Here is a 23,288-nt window from a genome sequence, read left to right on the forward strand (position 1 = left end):
ACATTAATTTCATATTTACCAAAAATGTTATACGTATTACAGTACATGAAATTGTGGTTAGTGAAGGAATGTATTTAAACATTTTGATGATTATAATTATGTATACTCTTTGCATACTTTATTTACATAAACTACATATAGTACGTACTTATTATGTTAAAAACTGATAATTGTATATACTGCTTGGCTTTATTTTTTGAGCATATAGTTAAATTAATATTTCATCTTAATTGGCATTACAGACATTACGTATTTTAAACTATGGAAGAAGGTAACATCAGTTATGAGAAATTTCATGTCAGACTTCAATTAGGGTTCTGGTATGGATATTTTAGTCTGGCATTTTATTATCAATATATACATATATTAATTACTGTAAGAGCAACTCTGTCATTCATACTTGTGTATGTAATTTTGCTGAAAAGGATAATTAATTTTAGTATCATCTGTGATATTCAAAATTATATAAGAATATTCCTAGTTTTCAATTTGGTTATACAAACTGTTGTTTGGGATTGTTTTTAACTATCTTTTAATTTTTCTTGTGGTACAGCCAATTACAAAACGTGGTAAGTTTGTATGGTTTATATTCAAGTGATTGGTACGTATTTAGCTTCCATTTCATTGTTTACACAGGGAAAAGCTTTTTTGGTTTTCATAGATATTACAGAAGAATTTTCTAGAAGTAAACATGTCTAGAGCCAGAAAATTTTTTTGTTTTAATTTTAATTTTTAATTGTAGGAACACTGGAAAGTCACAGCTCTTCGATTACATCAACATGGTGATATCATTCTTGGCTTCCCCAATCTGTGCTATTTATGTTATTGGTCTTGCTTTCAAAAGAATTAATGAAAAGGTAGGTCATAGCATCATGTGAAAAGTGGTGCATTGTTTTCGAAACTATTGTGGCAAATGCTCTTATGGGTTATAATAATTAAAGGAAAGAGGATGAGTCAGGAACCCAGACTAATCAGTTTTGGTAGTTTTATTCAAGAGATAAAAAAAATCCAGTGATGCAATTTATAATTCTGTAAAAATTGAAATATTTCAAATTTTACAGATAAAATCATTGGTTTACTAAAGTGTCTCTTTGATCTTCAAAAGACAGTGTCCCCTCAGTGAGGTTAATCTCTAACCCACTGCTCTGATATGGCTGCATCCAGTTAGAGAGGAAGAGGAATAGGTAGGGAACTTCATCACAAAGCAAAAGTTTTTAGCCCACATTGTATGAAAACACATAACACATGAAAGAGGGGAATGGATTCTTCAATACTACCATGTGCTTAATAATGAAAATACAGGTATAATATGAAGTTAAACATCACTGGAGATACTCAAGCTGCAAATAACACGTTCATACGCAACCAAACCTTCGGTCTGAACAATAGGATAATTTCTAGCGCCTAGCTGGATCTGGTTAAAATGCAGATGAAAGCAAGGAATCTTGTGAGATTTGGCAACACGTGCGTATGTCGGGTGAAGAATGGTCAAGGACCACGCACCCACATCACCGCGTCAGTCTTTTCTTAACCGCCTGGTCGAGAAGGTCATAACATTGACCTCTCAGCCTTTACCCGGTTCATTGCCAGTTTCGATTGTGTTTAGTCTGTGTGTGTGCATGTGCTGTTGTTATGGCTTCTTCTGCTCCTTCTTGGCCTTGTCATCGCATGTGTCCTGGAACTCCAGGTTCTCCGTGTTCTAGTTTTTTGGGACCCCCCGACATCACTTGCAGTAGGTGTCGCTCTATGTTTATACATTAACGAAGCCTTGTACGGAATGCCGTGTGTGGCTTAAGAGCAGTGGAAGTTGTTTTATAGCAAGAGGGAGCATCGTAGGCTTCTTCCTTCCCGATGCTTCATCTCCTGATACGTCCTTGGAGGGTTTGCCACCCCCCCCTCCTCCTGCCCTCATCTTCGCGGGTAGCTGAGGTCAGCCATATAGTATTGCTCCGCCAGTGATAGTTGCCACTTCTTCAAGTCAGAGGGAAGCCATGGTGTCAGCCCCGCTAGTGACGTCACAGGGTCAGCTATTTTGTATCCCTCCGCCAGTGGCGTCTGCTTCCCATTCGGATCGAGGGGAAGCCGTGACGTTATTGCCGCTTATGACGTCACTTCCATCGATGACGTCACTCTCAGTTGCCTCCACTGCGCTGCCTCGCTCATCTGTGTCGTCATCGTTCGCTGCCGTGATGTCATATCTGCCATCCAGTTGGCTGCATCTCCCTTCCATGTCATTGGAGCCTTCTCTTGCTGATCCGTCTGTGGCTTTATGCCAGGGGGTTCTTAAGAGATTGGACCTTGTTTTGGAAGTTGAGTTGGCTGCCATGTCGGCTGGGAGGACTGGAAGCAAGTGTGTTGCATCGGCCCCCGCCTCCTGCGAAGAAATTGTGTGGAATCCAATGCTGTCTTCCTCTCCTTCTCCCCCACCTTCGCCACGTCGGCGTATCAAGTGTTGGAAGGCTAAAGACTGTGCCTTTTCTTTGCCTGTGAGTGAGGAGCAACACACCCGTGTTTCTGAGAGTGTTGGTGTTTCGGAGAGTGTTATTGTATCTACTGATGTGCAATCTGCAGTGGCTGCTTTGCCCTCTGCATCGAGTCACGAGCATGTTGCAACCTTCCCCGTCCGTGCACATGTTGCAGGCGCTCCCACTTCTTCTCCAGGGCCTATCCATCCCCGTAAGGATCTCAAGGCACCTGTCAAGAGGTCGAAGGTTGTGAGCGCAGATTTGGTTGCGGCAGGAGTCTTTGCCGGCCCCTCTCCCTGGAAATTCCAGGAGTTCGACTCTGAGGGATTCTCGTTTGTTCTCAAGTGTTTAAGATTCCTCCCCAGCTCACGCCAGTGCCCATTCGCGGCCATGTTAAGGAGCTATCTGTTGGTGGAGCGTAGTGACATTCCTGGTGTTGTGGTTGGTTTGTCCAGGGAGTCGGCGCTTGGGTCCAGCCCACACAGGTTAGTTGGTGTTTAGTTGGAGGATGCGATAGACCGGCGCCGGGCCGACACCAAGAACTTGGTACACCAGACTGTCTAAGTCGGAGCCTCGTCCTCTGAGGCGTCCGGCTCCTCCTCCTTCCCCTGCCCAGCAGCAGTCACAAAGATCATCACCTCTCCCTCTCCTGTACCACAGGTGGGGGGGGGGGCGTTGTTTGGCGGGCCATTGGGCCAAGTGGCTGAGTTGTGGGGCGTGAAGTGGGAGAAATGCAGAAGATACTGGACAAGGATGCGATAAGGGAAATGGTGCATTCATCTTCGGGGTTTTACAGTCACATCTTGGTGCCCAGGGAGTCGGGACGTTAGAGACCTGTGATCGATTTATCCACCTTGAGTCACTTCATCAGGAAGACACGGTTCAGGATGAAGACCCGCGTTCAGTGTTGGCTGCTGTGAGGGAAAGCGACTTCACGCTATCGATGACTTGAGGGATGCATACTTCCAGAGAGTTCCTTCGCTTCTCTCTCGGGGACAAGGTCTTCAAGTTAAAAGTCCTGTGCTTCAGGCTGACCGCAGCCCCTCAAGTGTTCTTAAGGGTCTTCTCTCTCGTATCAAGTTGGGCCCATGCTCAGGGGATCCGTTTGCTGAGGTACTTGACGATTGGTTGGTCTTGGCAGGTTCCAGGGAAAAGCTGCTGCAGGACAGAGATCATTTGCTTCGGTTTTGTCTGGAACTGGGCATTGTGGTAAACCACAAAGAGTCAAACCTTGTACCCAGTCAAGTATTCTCCACCTGGGCATGGTTATCAAAATGGCAGTTGCAATAGTTTTCGCGTTGGATCAGAGATTAGGGAAGTTACGAGTGGTGGCACACGACTTCCTCTTGGAACCACATCAGTCAGCTCATCAGTGGCAGGTTCTTCTAGGAGTTTTGTCTTGCCTGGAGAAGCTGGTCCCTTATGGGCGTCTTCATCTTCGGTCTCTACAATGGGGACTAGGGTAATTCTGGTCTCCGGTGGGGGCTCACACTGTTAGAGGCTCCTCTGTCTCTGGAAGTAAGAGAAGACCTTTGTTGGTGGTTGGATGACCAAAATCTTTTGAAGGGTGTCCTTCTGCGTTTTCTACCACCGGACTTCCTTCTGTTTTCATACGCCTCCCTCGCAGGTTGGGGGCTCATTTAGGCGGCCTCATTGCCTCAGGCGTTTGGAGGACAAACAGCAGCATATCAGCATCTGGCAGTTGAAGGCAGCCTTCCTGGGTCTGAAGGAGTTTTGGGAGAAAGTTGAGAGTCATTCTGTCGTTCTCATCTCAGACAACACCACAGTGGTCGCCTATGTGAACAAGCAGGGAGGTCTGGTTTCACATCAACTTCACGCCTTGACCGTCGAGGTTCACCAGTAGGCGGTCTGCTATTCAGTATAGCTCTCAGCCAGGTATATCCCAGGCAAACGGAATGTGGTCGCAGTCAAACTCAGTTGTTGGGATCAGATCCTAGGCACAGAGTGGTACCTTCAAGTAGTAGCAGACAAGCTCTTCCAGGTTTGGGGATGACCCATGCTGGATCTTTTTGCTACTCAATTCAACACGAAACTGGAGATATTCTGTTCAGTGGTTCCAGATCCTTTGGCATTAGCAGAGAATGCATTACAACATCCCTGGGACAACGTGGAGGTATGTGCCTTCCCTTCGTTTTGTTTGATCCGTCAGGTTCTGAACAGACTGATGAGTTCGTAGGGTCTCAGGATGACTTTGGCAGCCCCTCTGTGGCCTCAGGCGGAATGGTTTCCAGATCTGTTGTAGTCATTGTCGGAGGTTCCGAGGGAAATTACCCCTTGGTGGTATCTCCTGTGTCAGCTGCATGCGGAAATGTTCCACCAGTCAGTAGAATCCCTGTCTCTTCACAGTTGGAGGCTATCAAGTATCTCCTCCGAGAGAGAGGCTTTTCTCAGAGAACAGTAGGGCATATGTCACCTGTCTCAGAAGGTCAACTTCTGTGGTTTACCAAGGCTATGGGCGATCTACTGTGATTGGTGTCGTAAACGGGTTTTTTTTTCACCACTTGCAACCTCTATTCAGCGAATAGCAGACTTTTTAACCTTCCTCAGAGATGAGAAATGTTTGTCCGTTTCTGCCATTAGTGGCTACAGGACGGCCCTGAGTTAGTGTTATGCCTTAGAGGTATCGACATCTCCTCGTCCTGAGAACTTTCCTTGCTAGTTAAGGGGTTTGAGCAGTCAACTAGGGAGCTCAAGCCTCTGACGTGGGATGTTTCCTTGGTCTTCAAGAGCTTCACTAAGGTTCCATATGAGCCTTTGTGTCGCTCATCTGACAGGAACTTGACGCTGAAGACAGCTTTCATCCTGGCCTTGGCATCTTCAAAGAGGGTCAGAGAGCTCCACGGTCTGAGCTATGATGTGAAGCACACCAGGGGTTGGGGGTCGTTGTCCTTCGAATTTGTCCTGGAATTCGTGGCCAAGACCCAAAATCCCTTTGTGCACGATGATAGGTTCACTTCATTTTCCATTCCATCACTGAATGACTTTGTGGGTGGTGATGCTCAAGAGCTTTCGTTGTGTCCCATCCAGACCCTGCGATGCTAACTTAAAGGGCATGGCACCTTAGATCCACCTGCTGCAGACTTTTTGTTAGCAGAGGACGTACAAAGAAAGAGGTGTCGAAAAATACTATTTCTTTTTGGACACGGGAAGCCATCAGACAGGCATACTTGACTCTTGATGATTCTGCCACCATGTCTGTGCAGGTTAGAGCACATGACATTAGGGGTACTGGTCCCCCTCTGGCTTTCAAAAAGAACTTGGCTGTACATGGAGTGCTGAGCGCTGGTACTTGGCTATGCCAGTCCACGTTCACCTCTTTCTATCTTAAGGATGTTGCCCACAGATCCACGGACACGTTTTCCCTAGGTCCTGTGGTGGCTGCCCAACAGGTTGTATAACTCATAGTTGCCCTTAACAGGGCACTTTTGTATCTTACCTAAGATGATTGTGTGGATGAGAGAATGACAAATTTTCTAAGACAATTTGTATTTTTCATAGCTACAAACCTGAGGACTTAACATTACACTGCCCGCCTCTAGCCGCCCCTCTGTCTGCTAAGACATCCTGAGTTGGGAAAGACTGACGCGGTGGCGTAGGTGCGTGGTCCTTGACCATGCTTCACCTGACATACGCACACGTTGCCAGATCTCACAAGATTCCTTGCTTTCATCTACGTTTTAACCAGATCCAGCTAGGTGCTAGAAATTATCCTATTGTTAAGACCGAGCTTTGTAACTATGAAAAATACAAATTGTCTTAGAAAATTTGTAATTTTTCTTGGTCATGATGGAGCTCAAAGCACAAAGCATTGGTGACTACTGTAAAATTCTCGAATAATCATGATCATACCTGACCTTACAGTTGATGGTGAATAGATTGCCTTTTATAGATGTGTGAGATCAATAAAAGGGAATTACTAGACGATTTACTGTGAATTAATTTGTTCTTTGCCTAAGAGGAGAAATTGCTATCTAGGATATTTTTTATTAAGTATCCTTAATATTTCATTTAGTGTACTAAATAGGAGCACTAACAATTCTTGATTAGTTTCAGTGGGTAACTGATAGACTTGGGATTTTTATTAAAGTAATTTTGCACTTGCATTGTACTTTACATTATGGTATATAAAGTTGAAAGCTAAGCATTTAGTTCATTACAAACCAGAACCAGAATACATATGGATACCCATTGCACATTACAGCATATAGCAGAAATATTAATCAAATATCTTTAAAATTGATCAGTCTCATGTTTTGACATTTAGCTGTTCAGTTAAGGTTATGGAGATAGATATATTACCTTACAAGTCAGATGCAAACTCCTGCATAAAATACACTTCCCCATTTATTTGATGGTGAAATAAAAGTATGCTTGTAGTAATATGGTTTTACTGGGAATCTATTACAATTCTTGTACCAGTGTCTTCATAACCCATAAGGTATTTTCCCTTCTACAGGGAGCGTTTTGGGGACTTATGGTTGGCTTACTTATGGGAATCGTCAGATTTGTTGCTGAATTTGCATATGACGTCCCAGCTTGTGGATCAGGTAAACATCTTTTGTAAGAATAAATAAACTTTAGACAAGCATGAGCAGACTAAAGTAAGCTAAAGAGCAGTTTCAAAAGAAAATCACCACTACTAACTGGTTTACATCATAGTCCTTATATGATTTTTCGGTACTGTATCTTCTAGTATACAATAGGCCTACTCTGCTTGTTCAACTTGAATGTTTTATTTAGGTGCTATAGCTAATCAGATAGAATTTAAAGTAACACTGTTGTCTAAAAGTTCCCCGGCTAGGATTTTCCAGTATCTATATCAGATACTTTTGGGACTTCATATACCATTGCTTTTATGTGCTCAACATGTAGGAATACATTCAATTACTCTAAATTTAGTTCTTAAAATCCTCAGGTTTTTTCGAATGATTGGGTTTCAGGTAATGCTTTTTTGATACTCCTCTGTTTTAGTTGTATTTTAGATAACCGTTCATAATGTTATTTTAGCTCAGCTTCTATCATTTTACCCATATTACATATCTCTTAAAATTTTGTCTATAATTATAGTCAATACTTTGGTCATAAGAATTCACTCATTAACACTAACTGAATTGGTTTCATTTCTCCAAATGCAGATTGAAAACTTTTAATATGCTTAACACTTTGTGCTTTCTGTCCATTGACCTCTGTTCTGTTGATTTCGTTACAATAATTTAAAAGTTAATTCGGTGGTATACCCTATATTTCTTTCACCAATTTCCAATTCAGTTTTTTTGTGCTTATTGTTGACCATTAAAATCAATTTTGGCTGGCTTCAAATAATCTCTTTTTTTAGCCTCATAATGTATGTAGCCATTTTTAATTTTGTATAAAGTGATAATCCTACATTCTTCATTATTGTATTTTTAAATATTCTGTCCATTTTTCATATGAAAAACATTTTCATTATTTGCCATATATGTAAAACTACATTTCGTGTGTGGGTACTTTTATCTGGAATGCAAAGTATCTTCATGTTTATGATAATTTCAGTTTAGTGTCAAACCATACTTCATTTCATTAAATTATTCAGTATTTAATACATTTACCAGATATTTCTAGGCTTACCTTATCAAAAGGCTTTTCATATATTTTTGTTATTATAATCCTTGATTACAAGACCTCAGCTGAGGATATTTCATGTTGACTGCAAAACATGTTTATCATGTAATCTATACCAAATTTATGGAAAGTAGAATTTCATATTCATTATGATGATTATAGTATCAGTATTATATATCTACTTATTTTCCATATGAAATGGATGTGTCCTCAATTTATAAAGGAATTAAACTGCAGAATTGCCCCTTTTACACTGCATAATGATAGTTTAGAAATCATCTCCTACAGTCAACAAAAGTACAGTACTGTAATCCTTATTTATGGTATCATTTTACAAGCTGATTATTGTAATGTTGTTGCCTTGGTCAGATCCAAAGAATTATACTTTGTTTTTTAATCTTTCATTGGTATAGAGTGAAGCATTTATATTTCACACTGTAATATATTCTACTTCCAGTTGACCTGACAGCTCTGAAGGATTACCATTTGAATACTTCGGTTACATGTTCCGTATGAGAATGCTACTCAGACATTTATTTTCAGGTGATCCTGATCCTAGACCAGAATTAGTGAAGAATGTAATTGGTGGTGTGCATTACCTGCATTTTTGTTTTTTGTGCTGGATTGTTACTGCTGTTACGGCCTTCTGTGTTTCCATCATGACAGAACCTATCCCAGATGAATGTGTAAGTAATGAGAGAGAGAGAGAGAGAGAGAGAGAGAGAGAGAGAGAGAGAGAGAGAGAGAGAGAGAGAGAGAGAGATAAAACTGCAAAATGCTAGATTTCAGTCCTGAAACAGATAGGTATTTGGCCACAGAGTAAATTTGTAGATGAGAGTTTTACTTCTGTAACCATGGAAAATAAATATGTTGAGATATGAAATTAACAGTTGTGCTAGTATTCTGTATTTCTTTAGTCTTACACCTCTAATAGAATTCAGCTGCAACACATCACTTATAACTTTTTCTTGTTTCTTAGTTGATTAAAATGACTTTGTAAACAACAAATGAAAAATATGCAGCTAAATTTTTCATTCAGTAAGACTGAAGGAGAGTTACTGTTAAGGGAAAGATGGAAAAATAATTCAGTTTTCTATGCATGCAACAGACTTAAGATTCACTGATGAGATGATGCAGGTGGTACAAGGACTGGTTGATAAATCCGAGACCACATAATAATAGACTGGGTGTCTGAGCATGAATTCTTGGTTGAATACTGTACTGTATATGTTTAATTCTATTCCCCTTTGTGTAATTTGTTCGGTTTAGTATGTGTAACAATTTTATATGTACGTACTTACAGTAGTACTTTGGCAATTCATTACAGTATATTTACTTACATAAGTTACATATGTACCATTATTAAAGGGATACGTACTTACGTCTGTACGTGGCATGAATATCTCAATTTGGAAATGCTGTGTTTTGCTTACATAAACATATGTATTGCCATGTCTTAGTTTGATCTGGTAAGAAATCAGAATGTTTACTAACACATAAGAGTAAATGTTGTACATATATTGACCATGCAAACACCTTTGTACAGAACTTGATTTACTTGAGAAAATGTCTGGCAAATGGTTTAATGTTTGCAATTTGTTTACAGCTGTATCGTCTGACTTTTTATAGTCGCTATGATCCTAGAGTAAGACGTCCAATTGGGAAGAGTTTAGGATCAAATATGACAGAAAACATAGAGCACAGTTCTACAAATGAAGGTAATTTCAGTTTTTTTTTTTTTTTTTTTTTTGTACTACCAATCATTCCATTTTTAAGATTTCGTAAAGCTGTTATCTATTAAGGTATGTATAATTTTTTCCACCAACAGGTGGAACCATGATGAATCCATATAAAGTTGCAGAGTAGTAGTGGTTTCAGCTAAATAATAAAAAAATTTTCAATGCTTCAAAATAAATCTGTTGTTTTACTCGGGTAAATTATTCAAACTTGGTGTCATTCAGCAATGATTATAATTCTGATTTTGTTTTATTGTTTTTAAATGCTAATTAAACCCTACATATATTTTTATTTAGTCATGAGACTTCTGTGATCAAACCCTCCGCAAATTTTTTTCATTTGTTTGCTTTGGGAATATTTTTGTACTGTAGTATAATGTAATAATTTTAATAGATTCATCACTAAATTTAAATTGCAGCACATGAACAGCCCTGACACACTACTGTTAATTACTTTAATTTGATGACTCGGGCAGATTACCAGTAATTCATAATCCATTCAACTGTTAAGCTTTCATCAAGATTTATAACTGATTATTATGTACGTCGTACTTTGCACCATTTTCATTAATTTGCCCAATTTATTTTAAGATAATGAATAATAGATGACATTTAACTCTGGCCCTCTTCTGTCAGGATCATCTACAGATACAAGTATCGTAGTTGCCATTGTTAGTACTGGAACTAGTAGTGTAGATAAATTTAAAACGACAGAAGAACAGCAAGCAGCTGCTGCCGCACATTTCCTGAGGGAACCTCCATTCTGGAAGAAGTAAGAGTTTTGTATCATTGTTTTTTGTACTATATTCCTTCATCAGTATTACTGTACTGTATACTACTGTACTGTTCATTCAAAACAAATTAAGTTCCATTTCTTGCTTATGAAACAATGCTTTTCTGCAGCAAACTTCCAGATTTCATGTTCATCTGAAGAGAAGTGCTATCATTAGACACTTTCAGTCTTATGTTTGAAGAACTTTAACCACTATTCTGTTGATGAGGTAGACCATCCAAATTTGTGGTTGGGTAATTACTAGCTGTAACAAAGCAGCAATATGCCTGAGACTCAACTTCACTGATTGCCATCCTACTTGGCATTATTGTTCTGATGGGCAAGGGTAAGGGAACAGTACAAAATTATTTGTGATACATATTTAATCTGAGAAGCAACCGTGCAGATATAAAAGATATTGTATCTGCAAAAGCTTGGGTAAATTGAACCTCTTTGGGACTTGCTACCAGAGCCAGAGATTGACGTAATAGGAGTTGGGATCAGGTAGAAGATGCAAAAGATGGAAGACCAGAGAGAATTACTTTTATATTTAACCCTGTACCGTGAAAAGCAGATCTTAAAAAAAACATTTGATTACGTGTCTTCAGCATAACTTCAAAAAGATTAGGGAGGAAGAGAGACCAGAGTCCAAGGTGTTTCCAAACATTTTTCTCTTTAAAAGAATTGAATACTAGAACCACATTAATGCTGAAATGGGATGGTGTGAAAGAGAAATCTGAACAGGAAAAAAAGGCCTACTGAAAGTACCAAAAAAAGGGCCAAAAGGGTTCTCAATTAAATAGGAAAATGGTTGCTAGGAGAAAGGGCGAGTTGTATTATGTTATATACGAACTAAAAACCATTTCAAGTCCTGGTATAGATGGCCTCTGTTATAGTTTGTAACAGATTTAATTTGATTTCATAGCTCAAAGGATGAACATGTGAATATAAAATAACAATTTGTCGAAAATTGTATTTTTCCTAACTATACAAACCTGAGGTCCTTTACAATAGGAAGGTAACTAGTGGCAGCTGGAACGGTTGTAAGCTTCGAACAAGGGAGTTCGGTAGTTAACTGCTTGTCCGACAGTGCGCGCACCACGCGACTGGGAGGTGAAGAACCACTTTGCTTTAGGCCCAGGAAAAACGCAGAGTGAGGGGTGGCATGAGGTGGGACTATGTGTAAAGGACCTCAGGTTTGTATAGTTAGGAAAAATACAATTATCGACAAATTGTTATTTGGCCCGATACGTAATACAAACCATCGGTCCTTTACAATAGGAAGACTCATTTGGTGGGAGGAATCTGAGTCTTAAGAACAGACTGGTGTTCGCCCAACCTTGGATTCCCTCCCTGGTCATAAGAGGAGAGGGAGGGATCCTAGCCTCTACCCAATGATCGGGGTGTGTACCGCAGCATCAATGGTCAGACCTCTGGACCCAAGTAATAAGAGGGAGGCAAGCGTACCTCTTAAAACTAGCAAGCAAGAACTTGTTCCTATTGCAAAAGGCAATACGAAGTCATGGGTTTGTCTCTTGTTGGCTTCCACTTCCCCCCCCCCCTTGTTGGGGGAAGTGGTGGATATTTGCTCCCATCCCAAATGAAAGGGATAGGACGGGGCTCGGTCGAGTAGCTCACCTGCATCGTATCCTGCTCCAGTGTAGTGACGACCGCATCCCTCTGCCCACAGGTGGAGGGGGAGAAAAAGATGGGGAAGAGAAGTCAGTCACACTCTCATTCACTCATCCATTCATGCAGTCACACCAGGATTCGATGCTGTTCTGTCCGCTCGGGTGCTGGGTAAGCTACACAACGTGTTGAGCAGCCACCACGGGTCCTAAGGAAAAAGTATCCAAGGACCTGTGGGCAATATCCCGCAGGTAGAAGGAGATGAAGGTGTCTGGTTAGACCAGACTCCTGCCTTCAGGACCTGCGCCACGGAGAAGTTCTTGTGGAACGCAAGGGAAGGACCAATACCTCTGACTTTGTGGGCTCTCAGACGAAGGGTACAGATGTCGTCGCTACCGTCAGCTTCGTACGCCCTCCTGATCACCTCACGCAGCCAGAAAGAAAGAGTGTTCTTGGATACTTCTTTCTTGGTCACCCTGGTGCTAACGAAGAGGCATCGACACTCAGGCCTGAGGTGCCGAGTTCTCTTCAGATAGCGCCGTAGCGCCCTCACAGGACAAAGCAGCATATCATCCGCATCGTTGTCGGTGAAGTCCATCAGGGAGGGGATCGGGAAAGACTCAAACTGGTCGTCAGGGACCGAAGGATTCTGAGTCTTCGCTACGAAGTTCGGGACGAAATCGAGCATCATGGATCCCCATCCCCTGGAATGCTTGACGTCGAAGGAAAGACCATGAAGTTCCCCTACTCTCTTCGCCAATGCCAGGGCCAGCAGGAAGAGGGTCTTGAGGGTCAGATCCCTGTCTGATGACTCTCGGAGTGGCTCGAAGGGTCTTCGAGTCAAACTCCTAAGGACGAGAGTCACATCCCACCCCGGGGGCCTGAGTTCCCTGGGTGGGCAAGACCTCTCGAAGCTCTTCATAAGGAGGGAGATCTTGAAGGAGGAGGAGATATCCACTCCTCGCAGTTTAAGGACTAGGGCCAGGGCGGCTCTGTATCCTTTAACTGCAGAGACGGAGAGGAGCTTCTCTCGGCGAAGGAAAACAAGGAAATCCGCTACCTGCTGAATAGTGGCTCTGAGAGGAGAGAGACCCCGTCCACGACACCAACCACAGAAGACGGACCACTTTCCCTGGTATACAGCTGCTGAGGACTGTCTGAGGTACCCAGCCATCTCTGTTGCTGCGCTGTGAGAAAAGCCTCTCTCTCGTAAGAGATGGTGGATAACAGCCAGCCGTGAAGACACAGGGACTCGACCGACCGGTGGTACCGTTCTATGTTTGGCTGGCACAGGAGGTTGTGCCAGGGGGGAATCTCTCTCGGTGCTTCGGCGAGCAGAGCCAGCAGGTCCGGGTACCAAATGGCTTGAGGCCATTTGGGCGCCACCAGGATCATCCGAAGATTCGAGGTGATCAGCTCCCTGCTGATCACCTTGCGAATCAGACAGAACGTGGGAAAGGCGTACACGAAGAGGTTGTCCCACGGGTATTGAAGAGCGTGTTCTGCAGCTGCCCATGGGTCCGGCACAACCGAGTAGAAAACCTGGGGTTTTCTGTTGTGCCATGTGGCGAACAGATCCACGACTGGACGCCCCCACAGGTTGAAGAGCCTTTCCGCCACGTCTGGGTGAAGGGACCACTCGGTTCCCATCACCTGATCCCGGCGGCTGAGCTTGTCAGATACCACATTCCTCTTGCCTGGAATGTAGCAGGCTGACAGCTCTACTGAGTGTGCCACGGCCCACTTGTGCACCTACAACGTCAACTGATGCAATGGGAGGGACACTAGGCCCCCTGTTTGTTGACGTACACCACTACCGTGGTGTTGTCGCTCATCAACACCACTGAGTGTCCCACCAGCTGATCTTGGAACTCTTTGAGAGAGAGGAACGCTGCCTTGAGCTCCAGAACGTTGATGTGAAGGTGCCTGTCGTGATGGTTCCACACACCCACAGCCAGCAACTCCTCCAGGTGTGCGCTCCATCCCTCGGTCAATGCGTCTGAAGACAGCAACATCTCCGTGGGGGGGGAGGGGGCGAGTGCGAAGAGGCACTCCTCTTACGAGGTTCCCGTCGTCCAGCCACCAGGCTAGGTCCTGCCTCACCTCCTCCGTGAGGGACACGGGGAAGAAAGGTGGGTCTCTTGCCTGTGACCAAGACTCCTTTAGTCTCCATTGAAGAGACCACCGGTGAAGACGTCCGTGAGGGACTAGCTTCTCGAGAGACGACAGGTGACTGATCACGACCTGCCACTGCTGAACTGGCTGCTCCTGTAGGGACAGGAACCGTCCTGCTGCCTCCCTGAACCTGCTGATCCACGAATCTGCGAGGAAGACTCGCCCTGCTACCGTGTCGATCAGCATGCCCAGGTACTTCATCCTCTGCTTGGGCTCGAGATCTGGCTTCTCGTAATTCACTACGATCCCCAGATCACGGCAGAATTGGAGGAGTCGATCTCTGTCCTGTAGCAACTGTGAGCGGGAGCTCGCCAGGACTAACCAATCGTCGAGATACCTCAGAAGACGTATCCCTACCGAGTGGGCCCAAGCCGACACCAGCATGAACACTCGCATGAACACCTGTGGGGTGGTTGAGAGACCAAAACAAACTGCCCTGAATTTGTACACTGTCCCGTCGAGGATGAAGCAGAGGTACTTCCTGGAGGATTGATGGATGGGTATCTGGAAATACGCGTCCTTCAGATCCAGATCCACAGAAAGCATGAAGTCGTTCTCCCTGATGGAATCGAGCACTGATCATGCTGTTTCCATCGTGAACCGAGTCTGGCAAACAAATCGGTTCAAGGGGGAGAGATCTATCACTGGGCGCCAGCCCCCCAAGGACTTCTCCACCAGGAAAAGTCGACTGTAGAAGCCCAGCGACTGATCCCATACGATCTCCACAGCACGTTTGCTCAGCATGGCTTCTACTTACTGCTGAAGCGCCACGTCCTTGGCTGAACCAGGAACGTACGTCTGATGATGGACCAGGTTGGAGGTGAGGGGTGACCGAGACTCGAAGGGTAGTAAATATCCCTCCCGAAGGACGTTCACTATCCAGGTCTCCGCTCCGTAGTGCTGCCATGTTGCCCAATGGCTCGCCAGGCAACCCCCACTTCCGGCAGCAGGTGAGGGGGAATGCCGTCCCTAGCATTTCCCTCCTCTCTTCGACTTCTTCTTCCCGGTTCCTCCTCAAGAGAAGGACTGGGAGGAGGGCTGGTTACGGTCGCTCCTTACAGACGAAGTCGAAGGCAGAGTCTTTCCTCTCGGCTTCGACAAAGTGATCGTCTTAGCCGCAGAGGAAGCGCTAGCTAAACTCTTGGGCTTGGCTTCGAGACTGCCTGGTGGACTAAACGGTCACTCACATCAGTGCGCTGTTGTTCCACCACAGCGTCCACCATCTCTCTGGGGAAGAGAGAGGAGGTACTCCGCACCAGTCCATTGCGAAGACCCAAGGCCGCCTCCCAAGGTCACTCAGGTGAGGACAGCATCCCTACGCCTCAGAACCAGGTTGGCCCACAGGTTAGCCGTTCGGTGGGCCAGGTAGGAGATAGCCCTACCTCCAGACTGGCACAGTCTCACAAAAGCCAGGTCCCCTTCAGGAGTGATGTTTCCCGATGAGGCCGTGGCTTTCGACATTGTGAGGGACCACAGGTCGATTCAGGAGACACCTTGGAATCTACCGCTATGGTAGATTCCAAGGCAAGTGCCTCTTGCTGCGAGAACCAGAGGTTCTCCGACAGGAGCTGCTGCAGAGACACCCCCGGAGTTAGCCTAGCTAGCTCAGGGTTAACCTGTTTGGGCGGCAGAGGGTCCTCTGAAGGCACGTAGAAACGCCTCTGTCGCAGTAGAGGTGGGGGAAGGAGCTTGAATGACCTACCGGACCGAAACGAACCCTCCTGTCCGGAGACGAGAGCGCCCACTTGGCTCAGCACACTGTTGGCCAAGGCTGATCGCGGCAGACCCACCGTCGTCCTGGGTTTCTTTTTGGGTTCCCAGAATGACTCCAAACCCAATGTAGGCTCGGAAGGTGGGAGCGGCGATCCTTCCTCGAGGTCGTTGTGCTGACGAATCAGTGCAATAACCGCAGCGAACGACCTCTGGATCTCGGGAGTGACTGCGTCCTGCAGAGACGGACCGTCAAGCCCATCCAGTGAGAACGCCTCCTGAGACCCTCCTACTTCCACAGGAGGAACCACAACAGACACCTCATGGTCTCCTCCTCCCACATGCGCGTATGATCTGGTCGGTCCTAGGACCGTGCCAGGTTTGTAGGGCGTCGTGGCGGGATCGCGAGGAGCGCACTCCTCGCAATCACTCCTGATCACCTCGCTCTCCCTGGTGTAGCCCGAGGAAGTTGAAGGTATAGGAGAGGAAGACCTGACGCTCCCCCCGCACCCACCAGCAGAACTGGTGTGCTGGGGAGGGGGGGGGCTGCAGGCGATCGCCAACCCGCAGTGATGATCAAGCTGCATGCCTAGTTGAGCGGCCCTCCTGGGGAGAGCGGCTGGACCGAGAACAGCGGCGATGGTCCCGAGCGTCAGAAGAGCTGCTGCTGGTCCCCCTCTCCGCCCGGTCCCGGTAGGAGCAGCGGTCAGGGGACCGACAGAGTCCGCTGTCGCGGTGGGAGCGAGGCCTGTCCTCATGGCGTGTCACGCCGCTTGGACCAGCCGAGGCTGGTTCAGGCGACTGAGGGGACCGCTTCCTTGCCTTAGCCCGCGGCTGGTCTGGGACCGTCGTGTCAACCCTGGGTACCAGCGGATCGCCATGAGAGCGATCGCTGGCCTGGTGGGAGTCACCTGGGTGACCCCCGCCAGTCTTCCGCCCCGTGCCTGGATCCTGGCGCCGAGCGGACTCGGTTGCCTGGGTCTTGGCTGCACGGTCACCCGCAGGTGACCGTACCACTCGGCACCTCTCGTGAACAAGAGGCTGAGACGGTACCTGGCGCCGAGGCAGAACCTCTGGCGCCAGGCGTGGAGGTACCGGTGTTAGCCGGCGCTCCTCCGGTCCCCGTCTTCTTCTTCCTTGTGGAAGGAGAGACGGGGCCCGTTTCCGAAAGAACAGGAGGACCTGCGGAAGTACCAACCATCCCACCGGAGTGGGATGGACCCTTAGAAGTTTCAGAGCGAGGCTTTTTAAGGGGGGGGGAGGCTACCTTATTCTTCTTCGGCTGTGGGGCCTTAGAAGTCGAAGGGGAAGCGGCGGCAGACGACAACAAAGAAGACGATGAAAATGACGACAACACCTTCCTCCTCTTCTTCTTCTTCTTCGTCAGCTTCCTCAGGACCATCGTCAGGTCTTCCATCCAGGACAGGGCCGGGGCAGTTGCCGAAGCAACAGGGCCCGACTGCACTTGTCCGGAAGGAGCTAGGGTGGGGGCAGCAACACCACGGGCAGGAACAACAGTGGCAGGAACTGGTACTGGAACTGGAGTGGCAGCAATCTCAGGAACAGGAGGCGGGGCAGGAACCAGCGGCATCCTCTATACTGGAGGCAGGTCCAGGGGATAGCTCTTGGGACACCGGAAGTCAGGGGCTGAAGCAAAAGCGGCAAAACCAGGTGGCGGCATCACAGCGTATGTCTTCACCTCCGGCAGCGGCGCCTGAACAGCAGCTGTTGGGGTTACCATGGCAACGTGCTGGGTATACACCAGGTGCAGTGGAGCAGCGTAGCCAGGTGTGGACACCATCGTGGTTGTCGTGGTGGTCGGGCCGTGAATTACCGGCCTGGCCCCCCTCGCCAGATGACTCGGCAGCCCCTGAACACTCGGTGTCCCTTGAAGCCCCAGCGAGTACCTGGCCCGGCTGAGATCGTCCCCCGTGGCAAGCAGATCTGAGGAAGGAAACAGAGTCGGGTTAGTGGGGGGGGGGGGTTTCCCCCTCGCCCCGGGGGGGGGGGGGGGAGATTCCCACCCCGAGTGAACGGACGACCCCAAATACAACTGAATGTCGGGGTACCTAGCCCCCCTCCACGCTCGACTGATCGAGAGAGGAGAAGGAGCTAGATACCTCCCCCGAAGGGGAAGGAGCCATACGAGGGAGCTGAGATGGAGGGAAGAAGGAAGAAGACGTGTCCGTAACCAAGGAAGCAACCGGAGATCCCTCCGATGACTCCCTGGCCGGCCTACGTGGTTTCTTCCTCCTTCCATAGCGCTCCCACTGCTCCTCCGACCAACCACAACATACATCACAAGGCTCGGTGCGAGAGCATTCTCGCCCTCGGCACCGAGTGCAAAATTCATGAGGGTCAACATTACAGATGACCGAAAGGCCCCACACTTACGGCCCTCCACACCAGGGCACAATCTGTGGCTGATGGGGGGGCGAGGGTGTCTCTCCGGCTCTCGGGATTCCATAACAAATCACGAAAATCACTGTATTGGATATACAAAACAGACACATACTTACGTATAGCCTTGCACATACACACAACGTAAAAGGGAAAGAGAAAAGCCTTCACACAGTGAAGAAAACAAAGCATACGACTTGAAGCGGCCAGAGAGGCGAGCAACACGTCTAACCACCAGCGCAGCCGAAAGCAAAGTGACTCCTCTCCTCGCAGTCGAGCTGACCGCCAACTGCCGGACAAGCAGTTAACTACCGAACTCCCTTGTTCAAAGCTTACGACCGGTTCAGCTGCCGCTAAGTACTTCCTATTGTTAAAGGACCGAGGGTTTGTATATGTACCGGACCAAAGAACTTTTAGCAACGTTCGTTTGTTTGTTTGTATGGTGTTTTTACGTTGCATGGAACCAGTGGTTATTCAGGAACAGGATCAATGGGTTTACATGACTTCGGAACCACGTCGAGAGTGAACTTCTATCACCAGAAATACACATCTCTCATGCCTCAATGGAATGGCCGAGAATCGAACTTGCGGCTACTGAGGTGGCATGCCAACACCATACCGACCACGCCATTAAGGCACTTTGAAGCAAAGTGTTGGAGGGTGTTACATGCCAATCACAGTAAGAAAAAGCCTACAAGTGCTGCTGTTAGTGAATTGAAGGCCAGCAGAGGCTGGTTTGAAAATTTCAGAAAGCGAACGGGCATACATAATGTGCCTACTTCAGTGATTAAGTTTATGTTTGCAAAGTGGAGTGATGTAAAAAATTTTGCGGAAAATTATCATTCCAACAAAGATGATGTAATCTGTGTCTCCAACATCTTTAATGACAATGCCATGTTCCACATTAGGCAAATTTTAAAGAGACACCAGAAAAAAATGTCTCTGGACAGTTTGGTTGTGCAACTGTGGCCAGTGATTCTCAAACTGGTCCCAGTGCCAGTAAAAACGGAAGAGGGGAAGTAATCTCAGATAGTGCTAGTAAAAAATGAAGAGAAGTAACCTCAGATAAGCCCTTGATACCTGATGTCCTTCTGGAGGGGATTCCCCTTCCAACAATAACCTCTCCTCTCCGTCTTCCATAAATGTAAGTGCGATGTTAAATGTTCCTTTTTCGTTTCATTATTCATTTATATTTCTCATTATTTTCTGTATGTAAAACTGTTTATTCCCTATAAAATGTATTTATGTTAATAGTTTTGGGGTCTGGAACACATTAATTGTATTTACATTATTCCTTACGGGAATTATTGTTTCGGTTTTCGTACATTTCAGACTTCAAGGAAGGTTCTGGAACGGTTTATGTGAGAAAACAGGTTCCACTGTATAAGGTACAGAGTTGAGGACATTTTAATATCAAACTTTGCAAATGACATGGAATTGGTAGTTTATAATGAATTTAATCGTGTTTATTATACAGTAATGTACTTTGTAATAAAATTATTTTCAAAATTAGTTATACTACATGGCATTAATCATGGCTCATTTAATTTTTTTTTTTTTTAGACTATGTTGGGGTTGTTCAGGTTGAAAAATTTCGACTTTTAATATTAGTTTATTAGCCAATATCTTTTGTTGAATTTATATCACAGAATTTTTTAGCATTAACTTTTAAGATATAAATGTTCTAGAAAAAAAAAAACTGCCAATACTACAACTACCAAGTTCTGTAAAAATTTACTTAAACTGAAGTGGAAAGATATGAATGAAATTTTAATATATATTTTTTTTTCACAGGGTGATTAACATCAATTGTATCATCTGTCTTACTTTGAGTACTTTTGTGTACGGTTTCTATGCATAGTTTTTGAAGCACATTAAAAAAATGTAAGTATATTTAAGGACTTTGTTAAACATAAAGCACCAGTTTTAAATAAGATACAAACCCACCACTTTAGAAAAATTACACAGCATTACTAAACTGACTGAATTAACAAATAGAGAAAGGAACTGTAAGCATAATACTGATTCCACTTTCATAGCTGAAAAGAGAAAGTAATTAATGCAGAGCATAATACAAATCCAAAACAAATCAGCAAAGAGCAAATACGTACTAGCAAAAAAACCACCATACAGTGCAACAAAAATCAAATTATCCAACTCAAAAAGAATTTTATCATTGGTTTATACAAAAAAAGGGGAAAAATTCACGAATTCACAGGAGAGCCAGCAAAACATATAGCTTACTAGTAAAAATGACAAATTTTCCAAGACAATTTGTATTTTTCATAGCTACAAACCTTCGGTCTTAACAATAGGATAATTTCCAGCGCCTAGCTGGATCCGGTTAAAAAACAGGTGAAAGCAAGGAATCTTGTGATATCTGGCAACGCATGCGTAGATCGGGTGAAGAGTGGTCAAAGACCACACACCTACGCCACAGTGTCAGTCTTTCCCAAACAGAGGGGCGGCTAGAGGCGGGCAGTATAATGTTAAGACCTTAGGTTTGTAGCTATGAAAAATACAAATTGTCTTAGAAAAGTTGTCATTTGTTCATACGAGAACAAACCTTTGGTCTTAACAATAGGATAGACTTCATACTTGGAAGGAGGTACAAGACATAAACCAGCTGGGGGCCTACCCACCAGTCCAGCTTCCAGAAGAAATGACTTCTGGAGAGGGACTGAAGACCATTGAGAAGCTAGATAAATTGATATCTAACCACACAGACCCTGAGTGACGTACAATGATATGGGAGAATCATTGTATAGGGAACCAAAGAGAAACTTTGACTGTCCAATAACAAACCAATACACCAGGATTTGTACTACTCCCAAGTCCTCCTTGCCAAGGAGTGGAGCATATGCTACCGAATAGAGGGTTTGATATTTGTATATTAAGCGACCACACTATCAGTATGACTACCTTACTCACCTGTATCAGACCAGTCCAGCGAATGACGTGTCTATTCCTTTAACCCGCCCGAAGGAAGAAGGAAAGGTACAAGAGAAAGAAGGAGACCAGCCAACTCAATCACTCTCTCATCCACACAATCATCTTAGGTAAGATACAAAGTTGCCCTGATAAGGGCAACTATGAGTTACACAACCTGTTAGGCAGCCACCACAGGACCCAGGGAAAACGTGTTTGTAGATCTGTGGGCAACATCCTTAAGATAGAAAGAGGTGAACGTGGACTGGCGTAACCAAGTACCAGCGCTCAGCGCTCTATGTACAGCCAAGTTCTTTTTGAAAGCCAGAGGGGGACCAGTACCCCTAATGTCATGTGCTCTAGCCTGCACAGACATGGTGGTGGAATCATCAAGAGTCAAGTATGCCTGTCTGATGGCTTCCTGTATCCAAAAAGAGATAGTATTCTTAGACTCCTCTTTCTTCATAAGGCCTGTGCTAACAAAAAGTCTGCGGCAGCCTGGTCTAAGGTGCCGAGTCCTTTTAAGATAGCAACACAGGGCCCGGACAGGGCACAACAAAAGCTCTAGAGCATCACCATTCACAAATTCATTCAGTGATGGAATGGAAAACAAAGTGAACCTGTCATCGTGCACAGGAAAGTTCCCAGGAAGAGGAGATGTCAATACCTCTAAGGCGTAACACAAAGCTCAGGGCCGCCCTGTAGCCTCTAATGGCAGAAACGGACACCAATCACAGTAGATCGCCCATTTGCCTTGGTAAACCACGGAGGTCGACTTTCTATGACTACTGGACATATGCCCTGCTGTTCTCTGAGAAAAGCCTCTTGCTCGGAGGAGATACTTGATAGCCTCCAACTGTGAAGAGACAGGGATTCTCCTGACTGGTGGAACCTTTCTGCATGGGGCTGACACAGGAGATGTTGCCAAGGGGGAATTTCCCTCGGAACCTCTGATAATGACAGCAGATCTGGGAACCATTCTGCTTGAGGCCACAGGGGCTACCAAAGTCATCCTGAGACCTTGTAAACTCATTAGCCTGTTCAGAACCTGACGGATCAAACAAAACGGAGGGAAGGTATACGCCTCCAGGTTGTCCCAGGGATGTTGGAATGTGTCCTCTGCTAACGCTAAAGGATCTGGGACCACTGAACAGAATATCTCGAGCTTCCTGTTGAAGCGAGTCGCAAAAAGGTCCAGCATGGGTCTCCCCCAAACCTGGAAGAGCTTGTCTGCTACCACTTGATGAAGGGACCACTCTGTGCCTAGGATCTGATCCCGACGACTGAGTTTGTCTGTAACCACATTCCGTTTGCCTGGGATATACCTGGCTGAGAGCTCTACCTAATTGCTGACCGCCCACTGGTGAACCTCGACAGTCAAGGCGTGAAGTTGACGAGAAACCAGGCCTCCCTGCTTGTTCACAGAGGCTACCACCGTGGTGTTGTCCGACATGATAACGACAGAATGACCTTCTACCTTCTCCCAAAACTCCTTCAGACCCAGGAAGGCTGCCTTCAACTCCAAGACGTTGATATGTTGCTGTTTGTCCTCCAAACTCCAAATGCCTGAAGCAATGAGGCTGCCTAAATGAGCCCCCCAACCTGCCAGGGAGGCGTCTAAGAACAAAAGGAAGTCCAGTGGAAGAGAACTCAGAGGGAGACCCTTCAAAAGATTACGGTCGTCCAACCACCAACGAAGGTCTTCTCTCACTTCCAGAGACAGAGGAACCTTTAACAAGAGAAAAGACCCTTGTGAACACTTGAGGGGTTGTTGTCAGCCCGAAGCATAGGACTTTGAACTCTTAGACTTTGTCCCCAAGAGAGAAGTGAAGGAACTTCCTGGACGTCAAA

General features: G+C 45.6%; 1 protein-coding gene across 2 annotated transcripts in view; it reads left to right on the forward strand.

Moving 5' to 3' along the window:
- The window catches only part of LOC135214511 (sodium/mannose cotransporter SLC5A10-like), a 69,634-nt gene that overhangs the window by 23,561 nt on the left and 22,785 nt on the right, over positions 1-23,288 (forward strand). For both annotated transcript variants that reach the window (XM_064248884.1, XM_064248883.1), the window contains 6 exons: positions 743-857; positions 6,943-7,033; positions 8,631-8,773; positions 9,694-9,805; positions 10,460-10,595; positions 20,304-20,393. In XM_064248884.1, coding sequence (XP_064104954.1) covers positions 743-857; positions 6,943-7,033; positions 8,631-8,773; positions 9,694-9,805; positions 10,460-10,595; positions 20,304-20,370 — 664 coding nt within the window. In that variant the 3' untranslated portion in view covers positions 20,371-20,393. The remainder of the gene's footprint in view (positions 1-742; positions 858-6,942; positions 7,034-8,630; positions 8,774-9,693; positions 9,806-10,459; positions 10,596-20,303; positions 20,394-23,288) is intronic.

This window comes from Macrobrachium nipponense, chromosome 45 (genome assembly GCF_015104395.2).
Source record: "Macrobrachium nipponense isolate FS-2020 chromosome 45, ASM1510439v2, whole genome shotgun sequence".
Lineage (NCBI taxonomy): Eukaryota > Metazoa > Arthropoda > Malacostraca > Decapoda > Palaemonidae > Macrobrachium > Macrobrachium nipponense.